The sequence below is a fragment of the Lactuca sativa genome, chromosome 1, assembly GCF_002870075.4.
Source record: "Lactuca sativa cultivar Salinas chromosome 1, Lsat_Salinas_v11, whole genome shotgun sequence".
NCBI classification, from domain to species: domain Eukaryota; kingdom Viridiplantae; phylum Streptophyta; class Magnoliopsida; order Asterales; family Asteraceae; genus Lactuca; species Lactuca sativa.
Genome location: NC_056623.2, coordinates 68,725,188 through 68,745,702, shown reverse-complemented (window position 1 = coordinate 68,745,702; position 20,515 = coordinate 68,725,188). Strand labels below are relative to the sequence as shown.

General features: G+C 30.4%; 1 protein-coding gene across 1 annotated transcript; it reads left to right on the top strand.

Annotated features, from left to right (window-relative positions):
• Positions 1 to 3,582: 3,582 nt before the first annotated feature.
• LOC111914896 (uncharacterized) lies at positions 3,583 to 8,190 on the top strand. Its single transcript, XM_023910591.2, has 6 exons — positions 3,583 to 3,686; positions 3,808 to 4,063; positions 4,587 to 4,660; positions 4,765 to 5,295; positions 5,626 to 5,737; positions 7,377 to 8,190. Exons 2-6 carry the CDS (start codon positions 4,015 to 4,017, stop codon positions 7,910 to 7,912), a joined length of 1,302 nt encoding a protein of 433 aa, XP_023766359.1. The 5' UTR covers positions 3,583 to 3,686; positions 3,808 to 4,014; the 3' UTR covers positions 7,913 to 8,190.
• Positions 8,191 to 20,515: the final 12,325 nt, after the last annotated feature.

Sequence of the window (20,515 nt, the reverse complement as noted above, 5' to 3'; positions counted from 1 at the left end):
CTATTGAGGATCATTGATTTGAAGGTCGAGAATCCCAAATGCACGAGGTTAGAAGTAAACCTATTTCATTTGGCTAAATCTGAAGGACTATTTTGGGATTAGGAGGATGAAGAGGAGGTTGATTCCCTCCTATGATACAAAACCCGTCTACGACTATGAGGATGAAGGCAAAACGGTTGACGAAGAAGTTGGTGTTAAAAATAAAATATTTTCCATTGAAGAAGAAGTTGGTATTATATATTTTCTTTAATGCCCGTGATTACGAAAAGATGACTATAATGTCCACAATGTGGTTTCAGGGTTTACATATTTTATAAACACGATCTCCTATCCAATGCTAAATAGCAAATCATATGTCAAACATCCAGTGAGAACACAAGTAGAACCTTTGATCATAATTATTTTTCTGTTGGATATATTTGTGTTTGTTTTGAAGTATTGAAAATTGTGTCTGTTGGAAATCTTGGATGAATGAATGGTATTTGAGGTGAAAGACTCGACAACCATTCACTTTTAAAGGGAAGAATGATGCAGTAAAGTTCAAAAATAACATGAAGATTTATTTTAATTAGTGTTATTCTATTTTAAGATTTCCATTTTTTGTTAATATTTATCCATTTTATTATTACTAATAATTCTTTTCTTTACGATCGACATGTCTTTTTTGAAATGATTAAGGTGTTTATTGCTTTTTCTGAGGTAAAATGTGTGCGTACATCTGTATACCTCTGCAGTAGAAGAGGTGGACCAAACGACTGCAGTCTGAAAAAAAATTGTTTGTTTTTTTAACATCTACATACTACTAAAATAAACTAAAATCTAAATAAACTGATTTTTTAAACTTTAAAGTGATTTTTAATATTTTTATGACTTTGTTATAAATAATAAACAAATCTAGATCAACTTTTATGTATTATTGCATAAAAAGTGAAAATAAAATGATACGAATTAATGTATATATTTGATAAAAACCAACAGTTTTGGTAAAGTTATACCTAAACATCGTAATTAGAAATCAAAGAATTTGATTCATAAATGGATGGAAATAAACTTCAATTTTTTCATTTAAATTAATTAAAAATGTATCATAAATATTTTCTCAAGAAATTGACGATACTGTATTTAATAATGTTTTATAAAATTTGGTACAAAAAATATAAGAATATATTATGTTTTTTTTTCATATTTATATAAACAACTTCAACGACCATTATTGTAATAAATCTTTATTTATAAATTTATCAAAAATGTCATGTTTGTGTCGTCACACCTTTTTTTTAAGTATTTTTTTTTTCAAATTGTTTATTATGAATAAAGTTGGAATAAATAAAAATTTAAAAAAAACTAAAAAAAAAAAATAAAGATATGTGTGTTTTTTAGGCTAGTAGATGTCGGAAGATGTTAGAAGACTTTGGTTAATATCTGCGCCAAGAAAAGGACGCACAAACATTTTTAGGTCTGCGGTCTTCAAAAAAACAAACAGTCTGTGAAGGCTAATGTCTGTGCGTGGTCTGCGCGATGTAGACGGAAACGGCCAAGAAGATCTGCAACAAAAAACAAACAACACCTAAATCAATTTGTTTTTTCTTAGCTTGTCATTATATTGTAAAAAACAATTTGTTTTTTCTTAAATAATCTCTTTGATATATAGGTGTAATACAGTAATATAATATTTATGAAATACCATAGCATAAAACCAACAACATTTAACAGATTTTGCCAATTTCTTGATATATTTATGATATTTCTTGAGAATATTGCAATAATACAACATAGCATAATACGAGTGTCATTTTGAACATTTATCGCAAAATACTTATATACTTAATTAATAAAATAAACTGATATCACTATAATAAAAGTAATATTGCGATAAGTTATGATATGTTTAGATTTTGCCTATATAAGAAAGTTAAATTTTGTAATCAAAAAGCTCTATTTATATTATATATTGTATTTTAAATATGTTTCAAACATTGTTTGAACATAGGGATGTTTTCTGAATCCTTCGGTTTAATTTTTCCGATTAAATAAATCTAAATTGATTTTGATTTTCAGAATTTTGATTCAAACATTCCAAACTAAATTAAAATATGGTCTTAACCATTACATTCGGTTGAATATGTTTTCAAATTCAAAAGTTGACTTTCACGAATGGAGGCATCCAATAAATATTACATTAAATACACAAATGATTCATTAGTTAATTATAACAAAACAAATACAAAGTAATGTATTTGTTTTGTTATAATTGACTACGATGATAAGATGTTAAAATATTTGTGTCTTTGACCTAGCGGTATCAGGAATTGACGGATAGAACGAGATGCATAGATTTAAAAGTAGAATAATATATGTGCAAAGTTTTTCTAAAAAAAATAAAAATACAAGGTGATGATTTGATTATAAATTTAAATTTATAAGAAACTGATGAGAGACGATTGAGTTTGATGAAGCATGTAGCTGTGGCCTATAGTCAATGCTTGAGTTTTATGAATGTGAAATGAGATTTTTGTAAAATATTTTTTATTTAGGAAAAGCCATTTAATATAATTAATAAAGCAACCCTAACAAATTAATAATATATATTATAAATAAATACTAAGAATTAATAAATAAAAAACTATTACTTAGTTTTTAGATTACTTGGTTTCATTTTATGTAATAAAAGTTAATTTTAATCCAAAATAAAAATTTATATTTGGTACAAACCAATCCAAAATTTATGTATACATAAGGTATTGGATAATCGAAATTATCCAATTAGATAATTTAGTTTTATTCAAATAATAAATAATCACATATGATTAATTATATGTTTTTTAACGTGATTCTTAATCTGGTTATGAACTCCATAAAATATTATCGAAACCGTTTTTCTTGGTTCAAAGTTGAATGTCTGCTTATTATCATTGTAATTTTAATAAAATAGTATTTAAAATTTACAAATGTTATTTAGAAAATAAAGTAGTTAATGAATAAATAAATAAATATTTTACCGTCAAGATAAAGGTTACAATTTTACAATGACAAATAAAGAATTCAACAAACTAAATATTTTAGTTAAGTTATAGTCAAGTCAAACATTAATTTTTTATGGACAAAAACAGTAGAAACCACAATTCAAGTACAATATTTTGTTGGTATATCTTAAATTTGCCCGAAGTATTTAATACATAACTAAAATCTTACTTAAATTACAAACAAACATAAACCTTAAATTTCAGACTAAGATAGTAATAAATTAAGATCTTAATATAATATTATGGTATAATATTTATTAAATTTTTTTAATATACAATATAATATTTTTATTAATTACAAATCAAGTCAACTATTTAATGTATATCAAGTCAAATGTCAAATTAGATATTAGTTGGTTGAAATAATAATAGTAAGAATAGTAATAACTTCATATTCCAATAAATATTATTTTTGGCATACGAAGGAGGTGAATTACGTGGCATAAGGAGATTGTACCAAGTGGAAGTGGGTCCCATCACTAGCCCGCGAAACCCATGATTTTACTGTTACCACGCTTCTTTTCTCTTTTCCACTCTTACAGAACCTGTAAGATTTTCACTTGAAACTTCAAAAACACAGGCTCTCTCTCTCTCTCTCTCTTCTCTCTCTCTCTCTCTCTCTCTCTCTCTCTCTCTCAACGATCAATCGGAGCAGCCATTAATGTAAGGGCTTTCTCTCTCTGAAGTCTCGTTATCTCTCTTCCTATATAACCGTGTTTTGTAAGGCTGAATTCATTGTTATGTTAATCAGAGTTTGCATTTGTGTGTTTTTTACGTGGTGTAGGTATGTGCTTTCGATTGAGGATGATACAATTTGAAGAAAAAGACATCTGAACACTGAGTTTTCATTCAATTTTCCCTGATCGTGCTTTTTCCCCCGATTATATCGATCTACTGGAGGTTTCTTAGGAACTTCCCTGTTTTGAAATTTTTTTAAAGAAACCAGCAGGAAGATTACCTTTTTTTGAGTCCGATTTTGACGTAATTCAAAATGGAGAGAGTTAAGAGGAGGAAATTGAAGTTTCCTTGCCTTTTTGGAGGTAAAACTCTCTCTCTCTCTCTCTCTCTCTCTCTCTCTCTCTCTCATGTGTATAGCTGTGGATTTTGGTTTGTTGTTGAGGGGACTGAGCAGTTCAACTGAAAAAAGCTTGATGCATTGTGTGAAGCTTTGTTCGCGATGAATTTGTTTAAAAAACGAAGTCGTTTCACTCGCTGTATTGATCAACTTTACGTTTCTACTGATTGATGATGAAATTGATCGTAGAATCGAGAAAAGGTAGAAGAGTGGAAACGTAAAAATAAAAATATTAATTCTTGTTCTGTTTCGTGAATATTCTATGAAACAATGGATTTGAACTTTTCTATAGCCTAGACGTGTTAATTTGAGTTTTGTTTAACTATCTTTTTACTTCAGATGTTTGATTTTCTGTGATTTTCCTTTGTTTTTTTGGTCAAAATCACTGTTCTTAGGTTTTAAAATGATGTCAAAATTGGATCCTTTCTCTATCCGATTTAGTAAATTATGAATTATGCATTCGAATAAACAAATGTAAACTTTTCCAGTGACTGATGAAACCCCGAAAGCAAGAAGAATTCAATCGTGGTGCCCTAATAATGCAACCACTGATCACAGTTTGGTATGTGGAATCCCTTTTCTCTGTCTATTCGAGTATATTTTACACAAAGTTTACAACTTTTTTCATCCCAAATTCATGAAAGCGACTAACTTTCTTGATTGTAGTTCAATTTTCAAGTTGGAAAAAGCACTTCTAAACAGAGTAATCAGAACAGAAAACGATCATCCAGTTTTTTAGCCAAACTAATGGGCAAAAATGGAATTTCATCTGCTAGACCTATCAGCATGCAACAAAGAATTACATTAGAAAAGAACAAGGTGTCTAAATCCGAAATTCCTCCAAAAAAGATCATTCTTCTGAAGCCAAACAACACAGAATGTTTTAGTATCGAATCAGAAGTGATAACAGTTCCTTCCAGAATTACATTTGGGCTGAATGATCGACTCACACATTCACTATCGAAATTTTCAGAAGCCTCTCTTATTAGTGAAGCTAAGAATAAAATGTCAAGTTCAAGTTCAACATCTGTTCTTCCATCTTTTCAAGACTCAAATCATAGAATGAGTTTTTGTCATGAAGCTGATGCTGATGAGAAGATAGTGGTATATAGTGAGCTCCTTGATGATGATGATGTCATGGTAGGATATGCCAATTTGTATGGGGAAATTGAGGAAACTGGTTCAAAAAGTTTTCAGGTTTTGTTACTTTCCTATCTAAACCATCTTTATAAGTCTGAACTCCTTTAAATTATTGTATTTCATCTTAGATCTCTAATTATAAACATGTATAATTCACATGATCATGATAATTGTGCTTAGGTGCAAATAAAAGTTTCCTTAACTATATGTCACAAACTTAACCTTACAGTTGTTTTATTCATTTTTAGATTATCGTAACTCTAGTCGTGTCAACTCTTATAGAAATCTAGGTCATATATTTTGTCACCACATAACATTGTAGCACCAATTGTCAACAATATTTAGTTCCATTTCAAGAAGCTAATTGAATCATTTATCATGTCATAGGAACCATTGAATGCAAAATCAAGAGGCATGTCTCCCCTTCGGTTGTCTACTCCTATAGAAGATGTATCTTCCCATTCTAATCACTTCGAGAGACTTGATGCTCGATTGCAAGGTAACTTCTAAACTTTTTTATATTTTTTTCTATATTTTTTTTACAACCTAATCTAATATTTCGTAAACTAACTGTAGTTCTATGTTCTATTAACATGTATAAAAATTTCTTTCATGCATTAATCAACCATGCAATATAGTGAGATTAACACATAATTTAGGAAATAAATTTCACGATACAACAAGACAACGTGTTTACGCACGATCGGTAAATTACTTAAAGAAGACCTAAGTTTAACAAATGTATAACAAGTTAAAGTTAAGGTTCTACAACTTGGTTGAAATATCTAGTGATAGATTGTGACTTAAACTAAGAGAATAAAAACAATGAGGGAGTATGTACTAATATAGGAAAATAAAAACTAGGGACAAGGGCAATGCCTATGATTTATAAATTAAAATTTCAAACTTATTTCCGATGGGATGAGGGTCGTCGGTTTTATTTAATTTTTCTTATGAAATGTAAGTTTTATAACGAGTCATAACTCTTTTAATTAACTAATTTCGTGGATTCAAGTCCGTAATAATATATTTGTTTTATTAGATTTTTCACTAGTGACATTGTAGTAGAACAACTCACTCTCATTCAAATTATTCATTTAGTTTCAAAAACTTATTTCCGACGAACATTATTTAATGCGTTTTTTTTTTTTTCTTTTTCAATATCAGTGATGTTAGTGGTGTTTGAGATTGCTTATTTGAAATGCTTACCGGTAATAAGGAGTTTTAAGTGTTTGGATATGAAGATTTCATAAGCACTTATTGACTTAAATAAAAAAGTTTTTGATAAGTTACTTCATTTTTACTTATCAACTTATTTAATGAGTTTTCGATAAGTTATTTTCTTATTACACATATAAACACAATTTCTCAAAAACTAAAAAATAATTTATCATCTTATTACATTTTGATACTAAATAAGTTAATCCAAACACTTTTTTTTGACATATAAGATAAGCTAAGTACTAACCCAAGCACTCATTTCATCTGTTATGTGTTGGGTTGTCCTTTTCCCTTTCCTCTTTTCCATGTGTCAACCATTTATTGGTGGGATTCTTTTATTTTTTTGAACAAACTTATTTGATTATATATTAGACTTTATTTTCATTAAAAAAAACCTCAAGTCTTCTAGTTTTTTTTCCATCTAATTTTAATGTTTACAAATTTTCATATACAATCCCAAAATTCGAAATCTTAACGGTTTATTTTTGTTTTGGAATGAAACATATTCTTCATATTTCCTATAATCTTAAAAATAAAAAATGTTTATAAATAACATTTTTTTGAATGAAAGGTCGAGTTTAGTTGGGTTGCAAACACAATAAAAAAAATTAAAATAGTTTATTAATAAAAGACCTCATTAGGTTTAGTCGTGAATAAAAGTTAGCATTTAAGTGCTATATGGATAAAGAGACGAACGCGTAAATGATGTCTATACGCAAAACACACTTTATTTTTTGGACCGAATAATCAATGAACGTGAGTAAATGACCAATTCGCCCTTCTAAGTTCATACATACACATTCAAAAACCTAAATATCACTCAACATGCAATGTAAAGTGGTTCAAGATTTTCTTTATGCACCTCAATCAACCCCACTAATCCATTTTTATTTCATCATTTTTCCAACCATTTTCAGATATCAAGAAACAACTTCATATCCTAAAAATCGAGTCTCTATCAACTCCTACACAGCCCACACATACCAAAAAACGCAATCTAGCGGATACATCCACAGAGCCTGTTACATGGGAATCTTCATTCTCAGCACATATCCTACAATCTTCCGATATTTACGAAACTGCCCCTGCCACCATCCACCACCCTAGAGATCCAAGGTTATTCTATCGTATCGAAAAGTGTTTTTTCAAAGGGTCGGTATTGTCAAAATCCGAAAAGCACCTGCTTTATGACTATATAGAACACACATTCATTAAAATCTCAAAGTCAATGGTAGCACAAGGGGAAAGCCAACTGATGCTTTCGGAATTAAGCATTGAAGATCAGGTGGTTAAGGTGGTTGAAGAGATTGATATAGAAGAAGGTGAAAATTTTGTTGTAAATAATTATGACAAGGATCCTGAGTGGCTTGAAAAGAACCAAATCAACAATTTAGGTAAGCTGCTTTCGGAATTAGTATTGACTGATTTAATACTAGAGGTTATAGAAAACTAGAAACAATGAAAGTTAAAGTTAGAGAAGGAAAGATCCTTTTTTCTAGAGCTAAAATTACCAAATCAAAAGCAATCTTTCTGTAGACTTTTAGTTACTCTGGATTTGGTTTTATTAGCTCCAGAAAAGAGCAGAAAGTTTAGATTACATTTAGATCAGTAAACTCATGAACTAACTTGGGTTTTTGGATTTTTATGGATTTTATGGATTTTTAGTCGATATATCTTGAAAGGTTTTGTCAGATTTTATGCCCGTTCCTAACCGATATACTACATCTTCTTGTTTTGGTATGGTGTATAATTTTATGTCCATTTCAATTTTAAATCTTGTATTGTTTTATGTCAATGTTTCACAATTAAAACTTTAAGTTCTTATTGGTTTTATGTCAACGTTTAGCAATTAAAACTTTAAGCTCTTATTTGTTTATTTATTTATTTATAGAAAGACAAAAACACTTCATATCATATTCATAAGAGAAAAAGACTTACTAGAGTAATCATCTTTGTCACTTTATTCACATTTAGAAAAAAAATTTTTGGTACACATTTGACAATTTAACTTGTTAAATTTGTTCACATATTACCATTGCCACCGGCTATAGCTGACAATGGTAATATGTGAACACATTTAAAAAGGTAAATGATCAAATGTGTACAAAAAAGAAAGTTCTCTAAATGTGAACAAAACGAAAAGTTAATTACTCTGATAAGTCAGTTTCCCCATTTTTAATAGTGATTTTATTTTTCATATTTGTTTGTATTATCTTTTTTAAACGTTATTTTTAAAGTATCCATAATGTTCTAAATATTAATTAAATTTTGATCAATTGTAAACTTTACTTTTTGATTAATAAATATGTTTTTGTTATGTGAAATATTTTTATATAACCTCTTATATTTTTTCTTTTGTTTTTAAGCATATAAGATATTTTTAAAATAAATAGTATCTAACAATAAAATTAAATATATAACAATAAGTATGAAATGTCTTTTAAAATAATAAAAAGAAAATATTATGTAGCAAATAAAAAGTAAAAAAAATTTATATGATGTAAATGTTTAAAATTATTACAACCTTTTAATACTTTTTAATTAGAAGTTTAAATACTTTTAATTTTTTAATACACCGTTTTAAACTAGTATTTAACGAACGTATTTTAAATTGTTATAAAAAGTATTAAATTGCATACAAAATCTGTGAAACATTTTAAAAATGTTGTAAAAGAAAGTTTAGAAATAATTGTATGAAAGTTATACAAAAAACTATATGAAAATGTAAAAGAAAAAGTTAAAAACTTGTAAGATAATTTTAAAACATATATAAAATATTTGGTTTAAAAGCACTTGTATTAAAATTATATGAAAATATAAAAAAAAAAGTTAAAAAAAATTATAAGCAAAGTTTAAAACATTATATTAGAAAAACCTATAGGAAAAAAATATCATAAAAATGTTGTAAGAAATTATAAAAAGTTTTAAGAAATTTGTGAAAATAATGTTCACATTTAAGCAACTTTTTTTTTGTACGTATTTGACCATTTAACTTGTTGATTGTGTTCACATATTATCATTGTCGTTTGTTATAGCAGGTGATAATGGTAATATGTGAACATATTTAACAAGTTAAAGGTTCAAATGTGTATAAAAAAAGAAGTTGCCTAAACGTGAACAAGACGAAAAGATAATTAACCTGAGAAGTCATTTTCCTTATTCATAAACTACTCTTTTTGTCTAGAACAAAAATTGAACCCTCAGCCACTGACCACTAAGGGGATAGTTTCCATTGATACCTGATGCCTCTAACCACAAACCTTTCTAATATTAAAGCTTTAAGACTATCCCTATTGGGCATTGATTTTGCTCACTAAGACTACCACCATCGGTGGTTTGTATAGAGCGAGTTGCTCGCCTTTTTTCATTAAAAAAATTGCTACATTAGACCGTCTGGTATGCAGACCACAAAATGGATTGTGGTCTAGGTGGCCACCACCGTGGTTAGTGCACACCACCCCGGACCTTAGTGGTTCTTAGTGGTTGTTGTTCTTTGTGGTGGGGAGAACGGAAGAGCACGCCTAATCAGATTTCTTCTTATCATTTTTTCTCTCTTCTTGTCTCTATCTCTCTCTACAATAATATATATATATATATATATATATATATATATATATATATATATATATATATATATGTATATATATATATATATATATATATTATTTAAAATAAAAAAAAATAAGAGATATAGTGGTGGTTAGTGGTGATGATATGGCACCCACCACTATAGTGGTTAGTGGGGGTATAACGGATGACCTTATTGGATGTCTAGGCCATCCCACCGATCCAGTTCACAAGAGATCATCAACTTTTCTTTCGGCATGTGTGTTTATCATTGAATGGCTATATATATATATATATATATATATATATATATATATATATATATATATATATATATATATATATATATATATATATATATATATTAAAATTCATGATTATTTTCTCTACATTGATATCGACATAGTTCATATTCCATTTCAACTCTTCATTTTTAAACTCTTTTGATTTCTTTGATACCATGAATCTAAATTTCGTTTTAAATCTTAACGATTTCGAAATAAAATATTTATTTTTAATATTTTTAGTAGTTTTTAGTAAAATAAAAATAAAAATAAATTGTATTTTTTAAATATAAATGGGTTTGGTTTGGGTTGTTGATGGGTGTGAAAAATTATATTGGGTTGGATTGTATAGATAGAAGAGATATTAGTTTTTTAAAAATTCATTTTGAACTTTTTGCCGGTCCAAAATTTATATTTTGGCCTAGATTTCAAAACCTTTATAGGTGATTCAATTTTTAAAAATTACACTTTTGGTTTAGATTTTAAATTTTATTAAAAATTTGCTCCAAAATTTACATTTTTGGCTTAGATTTCAAAACTTTTTTACAAACTCATCCTAAATATAGTTTTTTACATCTTTTAATTTTTTTTAATATGTTTTTTTTGCTTTATAAAATTATATTTGTACAAAAAAACATATTTTTACATAAAAACATTCTTTTTTCTTTATAATTTTTTTTTAAAACATTGTTGTATGTTTTTTTTATAAAAACAACATATGCAAACATGTATTTTGTAAAAAGAAATATACAGACAACTATTTTATAATAAATGCATTTGTATTCAAACACAGTTTTATAAAAAAATGTATATCAATACATATTTTAATAAAAATATATATAAACACGTTTTTATAAAAAAAATGTACAAACACATATTTCATAGTAAATGTAGTTGTACATATTTATGTATCTATATGCACACAAATAGACGTTTATATTAAGGTGGGATTCGGTTCAGTTTATGGGTTCTTCGGTTTTTTCTCAAATGGGTTTTCTTGGTTAATCTCTAGACCAAAGCAAAAACCGAATTCTAATTCCATTTGAAAACCGAGGAAACCAAATATTAACTTAAAAAAAATGAGTGTTGCAATTTCCCAAACATTTACAATGTTTTTAACATAAAAACTTAAAGTTAAAAACACGAAGATCTAAAGTTTCATACACAAAGATCCAAAGAATAAATGAGATAAAATGAGTTTTACTTTATAATTAATATTTTATTTAATATATAAGATATAAGATTTATTCTTTTAATTAATTAATTTATGAAATTCGGTTTGGTTTGTTTTAAACTTCATGAGACCGAAATTCGAACCAAAAACCAAATTCACAATTTGATTTGGTCTCGGACCAAACCAAAAACCGAATTCGAATATGGTTCGGGCTGAAATCCATTTCGATTTGATTAGGTTTTCAGGATTTTCGGTTCCGGACCAAATAATTCTCACCCTTACTTTTGTGTATGTGTATATATTTTATAAAAAACGTGTTTTAATACAATTTTTTTATAAACACCTTTTTATAGTAAATACATTTGTATACAAAACACGTTTTTTATAAAAAAAAAATGTATACAAACTCATGTTTTATAAAAATATATACAAACACGTTTTTATAAAAAAAATATATTTACAAACAAGCTTTTATAAAAAATAATATACAAAGATATATTTCATAGTAAACGTATTTCATATACAAACACACATAGGTGTTTTGTACAATTTTTATTTATAAAAATGTGTTTGTATATATTTTTATAAAACATGTGTTCTTATGCATTCTTTTTTATAAAAAACGTGTTTGTATACGAATGTATTTATTATAAAATATGTGTTTATAAAAAATGTATACAAATATGTTTTTATAAAAAAAATATATAAAAACCTATTTGTACGCATATGAACACACACACACACACACACACACACACACACACACACACACACACACACACACACACATATATATATATATATATATATATATATATATATATATATATATATATATATATATATATATATATATATATAACACAGATATTTACATATTTATGCACTTAATAAATACATAATTTTCTAAATAGGTATTTCACATTCAAAAATGTTTTTAAAAAAAGTTTTTATATAGAAGAAGTAGGTTTTTTCTACGAAAATATGTTTTTTTTGGTATAAATATGATTTAGAGCATTTCTCATGGGGTTTTTTTTATAGCTTATTACTATTTGGTTGAGTGGTCAAAACAATTTAATGTCATTAGAATTGGAATAGATGACTCTTTTGTTTATTTTTATTAACCACTCAACCCTTTCTCTTTAATAATATTACACTTTATCCCTTTCTCTAACCCTTTCTCTTTGAACACTCTAACCCTTTCTCTTTAATAATATTACACTTTATCCCCATGATTTAATTTTAAGTATTTTTTTTATCTAAAGTTTATAGATAATAAATAATATAATATATAAATATATACTATAGTAACATAAGAATCATTTGTACGTGAATGAATGTTATATTAAAATACGACATGTTTAAATAATAATTAATTAAATAAGACGATTTTATATAACATTTTAGATAGATAAGGATAAAGTAGTTAAATTAATAAAAAAAAAAGTTTAAGCATTCGGAAAACAATTTAATTAGATGTCAACATATCCAAATAGTGAGGTGACAAATTATTTTGACATATCATATATGTTTACCATTGGAGATGCTCTTATAAAGCAAAATAACATACTCGAAACAAAAATTTGAGAAGAAAATATGTAAAAAAACTAAATTTAGGATGAATTTGTAACAAAATTTTGAAATCTAGGCCAAAAGTGTAAATTTTGGACCAAATCTGTAATAAAACTTTAAAGCTAGGCCAAATGTGTAAATTTTAGACCACATTTGTAATAAATCATAATATCTGGGGTAAAGTGTAATTTTTAAAAGTTGGATGACCTGTTGACATGGTAAAAGGGTCAAAATGAATAAATTTCTCGGTTTTTAGGACTTAATTAACTAAAAAAAAGACAAGGACTAAATCAATTTTGAGAACTAAACATAAGGACTTTTTAGTAGATTTCTCTTAATTATTGGGCAAAATGTCATATTAGCCCATCGAACTTTTTATGTTTGTTTTAAAAGGTCATTCAACTTTTTTTGTACATTAAGGGAATGAATTCTTGTTTAACCTGTTAAAAAAATCACTTAACCCACTATAACATGTTATACATACTTATAAAGCTAGCATTTTTTTCTTGAATCTCATGCATTTGAAACCCCATTTTTTAACTTCCTTTCACCACATTCATTTGAAACTCCCATGACTTTTCAATTTCTTTACAATAATATTATAAATAAGTTAAATAATGTTCTATAAACAAGAAAGGGTGTTTTAATAAAATGTCTTCGTCTCACATCGATGGTGAGAGTAAACAAGAGAATGTTTCATCTTCTATAAATAGGAAAGGTTGTGAAATGTTTCAAAGGGACCAAACTATGAGAACTTCCTCATGCCTACCTTTGTAGGATTTTGAAGGGTATTATTTGGTGAGATTCCAGTTAACTTTTAGAATTCCAAAAATGGTTTTGCACCAAAAATTTTCAGGTTTAAACCGTGTTTCAGTTAGAAAAAAAATTATGTAGTTGGGTATATTGAGTTGAACCGGAGCTGGATCAATTTGGACCGATAAAGGAAGCATTTTCCTTTCACAACAAATATTTGAAACTCCCATGATTTTTCAAATTATTTCTAATAATATTATAATAAGTTACATAATTTTATATAAATATAAAAAAAACATCTACCTAAACCTAAAATTAGAACTGTTTGAAAAAATCACTTTGATTCAAAAGAACGAAATATATACAAACCGGGTTTCACTAGAAAAAAATATGTAGTTTGGTATATTTAGTTGAATTGGTCAGAGTTTGATCCATTTGGACCATAAAAAAAACATTTTCCTTTCACTACATACATTTGAAACTCCCATGATTTTTCAAATTGTTTCCAATGATATTTTAAAAAAAGTTACATAATGTTATATAAATATAAAAAAAACATCTACCTAAACATAAAATTGTAATTGTTTGAAAATTCGATTTGATCAAAAGCACGAAATATATGCGCAGATTATATTTTATAAATGAATTCTTTTTATAATGAACTTTTGAATCTTGAAAATACATATAAACAAACTTTCTATATTAAGTACCTAACTGAATTTATGATTTTAGAATTAAACAAAAAGTTATTTAATAAAAACTTACTTTTTTGGATAACTACTTACGAGATTATAGAAAAATGGAACTATTGAACAATAAAGAAAAGGTAAACAAGAGAAAGTGTGTTTTACTAAATAAGTAAAATAATGTTTTATTAACAAGAAATTGCATTTTATTACAATGTCTTCATCCCACATCGATGGTGAGAGTAAACAAGAGAACATTTTCTCTTCTATATAATAGGAAAAGTTGTGAAATGTTTCAAAGGGACCAAACCATGAGAAGTTCCTTATGCATACCTTTTTAGGATGTTGAGGGTATTGTTTGGTGAGATTGTCTTTATTGGCAACTGTCCATTTAAGTTTTAGAATCCCGAAAATGGTTTTGAACAGATTTTTGTAGGTTCAAACAGAGTTTAAGTTGAAAAATCATTATGTAGTTTGGTATATTGAGTTAAATCGGTATGAGTTTTATCAGTTTGGACCGATAAAGGAAGCATTTTCCTTTCAGCACATACATTTGAAACTCCCATGATTTTTCAAATTGTTTCTAATAATAATATAAATAATTTACCTAAACATAAAATTATAATTGTTTGAAAATAAATTTTATTCAAAAACACAAAATATATACAAACCGGGTTTCAATAGAGAAAACGTTATGTAGTTTGATATATTAATTTGAATCGGTCCGAGTTTGATCAATTTGGACCAATAAATGAAACATTTTCATTTCACCACATACATTTGAAACTCCCATGATTATTCAAATTGTTTATAATAATATTATAAGTTACATAATGTTATATAAATATAAAAAAATCTACCTAAACATAAAATTATAATTGTTTGAAAAATCATTGTGATTCAAAAACACGAAATATATACTTGATTATATTTTATAAACGAATTCATTTTATAATGACATTTTGAATAATGAAAATACATATAAACAAACTTTCTATATTAAGTACCTAACTGAATTTATGATTTTAGGATTTAACAAAAAGTTATTCAATAAAAACTTAATTTTTTATAGCAACTTACGAGATTACTGAAAAATCGAAATATTGAACAATAAATTTTCTGGATAACGTTTTTTTATTGTTTAATATTTTATTTAACAAAATGAAATTATTGGCAAATAAAGAAATGAGTTTAATTAAAATGTCTTCATCCCACATTGATCGTGAGAGTAAACAAGAGAATGTATTCTCCTCTATAAATAGGAAAGGTTGTGAAATATTTCAAAAGGACTAAGCCATAAGATCTTCCTTGCATCTAACTTTGTAGGACGTTCAGTGTATTCTTTGGTGAGATTGTCTTTGTCGACAAGTGACCAATTAAATTTCAGAATATTGAAAATGATTTTGGACCGTATCTTTTAGATTTGGATCGAGTTTAATAAGGATCCGAGTGTCTTCTGGCTGAGTTAGGACAACTCGCTTCCATTGGAGGCCGAGTTTAAGTAACATGTCGAGTATTTGGTTGTGTTAGCCAAATTTTACAACCCTGTATGTAATACAATTTAAAGTTTTAACCTTATTAAAGACGTCACTATTATCATATGTTCTACATAATTATGGTAATATTTATGATACAAAACATTTTTTTTACTATTTAAGATAAAAAGTTGTCTTTATTATCATATGTTGTACAAAATGATAAAATTGATAGATAAAAATATGTCTCTATTATTGTATTTTCTACATAATGATAATATTTAATATAAACATTTTAATTTAATACGAAATTATTATTTAATAGATAACAATAACGATTTATTTATTTTTAAAAATTAATTTTTTTTCTATTTTAATCATATAACTTTGTATATGCAAAACAACTTCAAGTTCCAACCTAAAACTCATTTTTTATATTTTTTATGAAATTATTATTTAATTGTTAATAACAATGATTTAGTTATTTTTAATATAAAATATTTTTTTATATCCCACGCAACGCGCGGGCATTCGCCTAGTTTTAATCTCATTGTAGCCTCATCTCCTCCAACCTCCTCTCGTAGTTATGTGTGTCCTCTATTGCATGTTACAAAATAGGAAAAAAAAAAGGGATAACACTTCTAATCTAACCAAAGAGTAGCCTTCAGAAAATGTCCATTTGGTGTTAAACTCCCCATAATTGTTGGTAATTTTCTATAAGCAATCTTGATTTGATAGATGGTGCGAAGTTGGAGTTGAGATCACTAACATCGACGATAGAATCTGGTAGGTGTCTGTGGCGGAGGTCGGCGACACAAATATAGGAGTGGTCCTTCTAGGAGAAGGTTCTATAAAAATGTAAGGAAGAGAAACCACAATTACAGATGAGTTCATCTTGACTACTTAAACACCATATTGTGGTGGAGGTATGGTGGTTTGATGATGTCTGGTCATCCAAATCCATGTCAAATATGTTAAAATACATAGAAATTTTATAGAAGAAGATCATAAGTGGAGTATGGATAATAACCAGTTGAATGATATGATTGCATTCTTTAATTGTTAAAGGTTTCTATACAAAAACACCCTATACAAATTCCAAATTTTAAATTGATGTTAATGCAGTCAAACAACCAAGAACAAGAAGAAATGTTGTAACACCGTAAAAATTAGAACAAATTTTTCACATTTGAAAAACTCATTTTTAACAAAACCATTCATTCATAAAATGTCATATCATCATGTTTTTGTTTCACAAAATGTCTCCCAAGATCAAAATACATCCAATCCCGTGTGTGTGTACAAATCAAGTCGGCGCCTCCCGCGGTCATCACTGGTACCTGAAACACATAACACTGAACACTGTAAGCATAAGCTTAGTGAGTTCCCCAAAATACCACACTAATCACATAATAGCCACTCGAGGCTGTAACTCTGTTGACCCTCTGGTCAATGTGTCTCAGTGGGGCCCTCCAGCCCCAACTCTCTGTGGGCCCTCTGGCCCTAACTCTAGGGACCCGAAAGTCCCAACTCTGTAACTCTGGATCATGCATATCACATATCACAATAAATCACATCACATAATAACATGCAATCACACTGGCATATAACTCTATAATACTCTGTCTCTTAACTCTATTACCACACTAGGTAAAGTATAGTGAGAAGACTCACCTCGGGTATCTCGGTAAATCTCTGACTCGGTAAACGCTGGCCTAGCCTCTACCTAATCATATGAAATAAACAATCTATTTAATATAACTCTAAAAGGCTAGACTTTGTTCTCTTATGACACTCTCAGAAGGGTAAAAGACCATTTTACCCCTCTCATAGCTCAAAGGCCCCACAATAGACCATACCCTAAAAGTCAACCAAAAGTCAACTCTCGGGGTTACGCTGCGCGTACCAGATGTGTACGCTGAGCGTACCCGGCTGCACCTCAGAATCGGGGAGCGTCACCCAGTACGCGCTGCGTACTAGAAATTACGCCCGACGTACTCCCCTGCTTCAGCCCTTTAGCTCTTGAGGTCTTAAACAGTTAAGACCTACGTCCATATTTTAGATCTGACCCCTTCTAAGCCCCTTAATCCATAAAGTTGATGACTTTAAGCCTTTGCATGGCTGAACAAGTCACCAACTCTCACAATGATCCAACCTTCAACTCTAGAAGGCTAAATACACATGCATGACTCCAAAGTAACATCCAAGATGGAAACTTTATGGCTCTAAATCATTGATAACACTGAAAAGGGACAGATCTCGGACCATGGAGCACTTTACACTCATAAAGTCTCCACCTTTGGGGTTTTTAGCCCTAAAAAGGACACATACATCAACAACCAAAAGAAGAGGAAAGTTTTGAACTTTATACCTCCAAGTGTAGCCCTTTCCTCTGTAGATCTCAGATCCAAAATGGCACCTCAAGCTTTAGCCTCCAAGAACTCCCTTCCTTCTTCTTCACTAAGTCCCTAAAGCACCAAAAAGGTCAAATCAACACTCTCACACACCAAGGACGATGGGCTCTCTTTTAGGGTTTCACTCACTGATATGGAGGCTGAGAAATGAGCCATAACACCCTTTAAATAGTGCACAAGATGGATTAGGGTTTTTGCACCTGGGCCGGGTACGCCCGTCGTAACTCTAGGTATGCCCAGCGTACCTTGGCGACTCCACGTCCAAATTAAGCGCATGAGTACGCGCAGCGTACCCCTCTGGTACGCCCAGCGTACTCACTTGCTACAATTCCTCCACTCAATGACTAAACATGACAAATCAACAAAGAACAAGGATGAAAAAAAATGCACCTGAATCTCGGGGTGTTACAATTCTCCCCCACTAGAACTAGACTTCGCCCTCGAAGTCTCATTCCTCGAACAACTCTGGATGCTTCCCTCGCATCTCCGAATCTGACTCCCAAGTCATCTCGGACCCCTTCCGATGTTGCCACTGAACCAAAACCAAAGGTACCTCGTTGTTGCTCAAAACCTTGATCTTCCGATCTCTGATTGCCACCGGTCTCTTAGCATAATTCAGGCTCGCATCCACCTGAATATCCTCCAATGGTACCACTGCCGACTCATCGGCTATACACTTCCGCAATTGCGACACGTGGAAAGTGTCATGGATCTGACCTAACTCTGCAGGTAGCTCCAACCGGTAGGCTACCCTGCCTACCCTTGCAATCACCCAAAAAGGACCGATATATCGGGGCCCCAACTTGCCCCTCTTCCTGAATCGGATCACTCCTTTCCAAGGAGAGACCTTCAGGAGAACAAAGTCGCCGACTTGGAACTCGAGATCGGACCGGCGCCTGTCCGCATAACTCTTCTGACGACTCTGAGCGGTCAATAACCTCTGCCTGACCTGCTGTATCTGCTCAGTCGTCTACAGCACAATCTCGGTACTACCCATAACACGCTGCCCGACCTCTCCCCAGCAAATGGGGGTCCGACACCTCCTCCCATACAACAGCTCAAAGGGTGGCATACCAATGCTCGAATGATGGCTGTTGTTGTAGGAAAACTCTGCCAAGGGCAAATACGTGTCCCACTCCCCCCCCCCCCCAAAATCCAACACACATGCCCGCCTGCCCGGAGCATGTCATCGAGCGTCTGAATCGTCCGCTCACTTTGTCCGTCAGTCTGGGGGTGATATGCGGTACTAAAATGCAGCCTAGTACCCAATTCCTCGTGAAATTTCTTCCAGAATCAGGAAGTGAAACGCACATCTCGGTTTGAGACAATCGAGATCGGCACTCCATGCCTCGACACCACTTCTCTCACGTACATCTCTGCCAACTTCTCTGCGGATGAGTTCTCACTGATAGCAAGGAAGTGGGCGCTCTTTGTCAACCTGTCCACAATCACCCAAATTGCATCGACTCCCCTAGCAGTCCTTGACAATTTGGTGATAAAATCCATGGTAATCTGTTCCCACTTCCATTCGGGAACCTCCAACGGCTGCAACTTACCATGCGGTCTCTGGTGTTCGGCCTTAACCCTACGACAGGTTAAGCACCTCTCAACAAACCACGCGACATCCCTCTTCATACAGGGCCACCAATACTCCCTTTTCAGGTCTAAATACATCTTAGTGGCCCCAGGATGGATTGAGAACTTCGACCGATGAGCCTCTTCCATCAAAATGGTACGCGTCCCTCCCACAAACGGTACCCAGATACGCCCCTGAAATGTCATAAGCCCCCGGCTATCGGTGACGAACTCCGATACTAACCCAATAACTCGCTCTCTCTTTTGACTCTCAGGCTGCACAGCCTCAGCCTATGCCCCACAAATAGTGTCCAACACCGGAGCTATCACGGTCAATCTCAAACATACATCTCGCAATGGGGTGCTCTCCGCCCTGCGGCTCAGTGCATCGGCTACCACATTAGCCTTGCCCGGGTGGTACAGGATCTCAAAATCATAATCCTTGACCACGTCCAACCACCTCCTTTGTCGCATGTTTAGGTTCGGCTGATCCATCAAATACTACAGGCTCTTGTGGTCCGTGTATATCGTACACTGAACCCCGTACAAATAGTGA

What these genes read in the sequence shown, in the direction of transcription:
- LOC111914896 (XM_023910591.2), top strand. Translation starts at nt 4,015, where the DNA reads ATGGAGAGAGTTAAGAGGAGGAAATTGAAGTTTCCTTGCCTTTTTGGA. An exon ending in GTTTCCTTGCCTTTTTGGAG is followed by an intron (nt 4,064 to 4,586) that starts GTAAAACTCTCT and finishes AAACTTTTCCAG; the next exon opens with TGACTGATGAAACCCCGAAA. An exon ending in ACTTGATGCTCGATTGCAAG is followed by an intron (nt 5,738 to 7,376) that starts GTAACTTCTAAA and finishes AACCATTTTCAG; the next exon opens with ATATCAAGAAACAACTTCAT.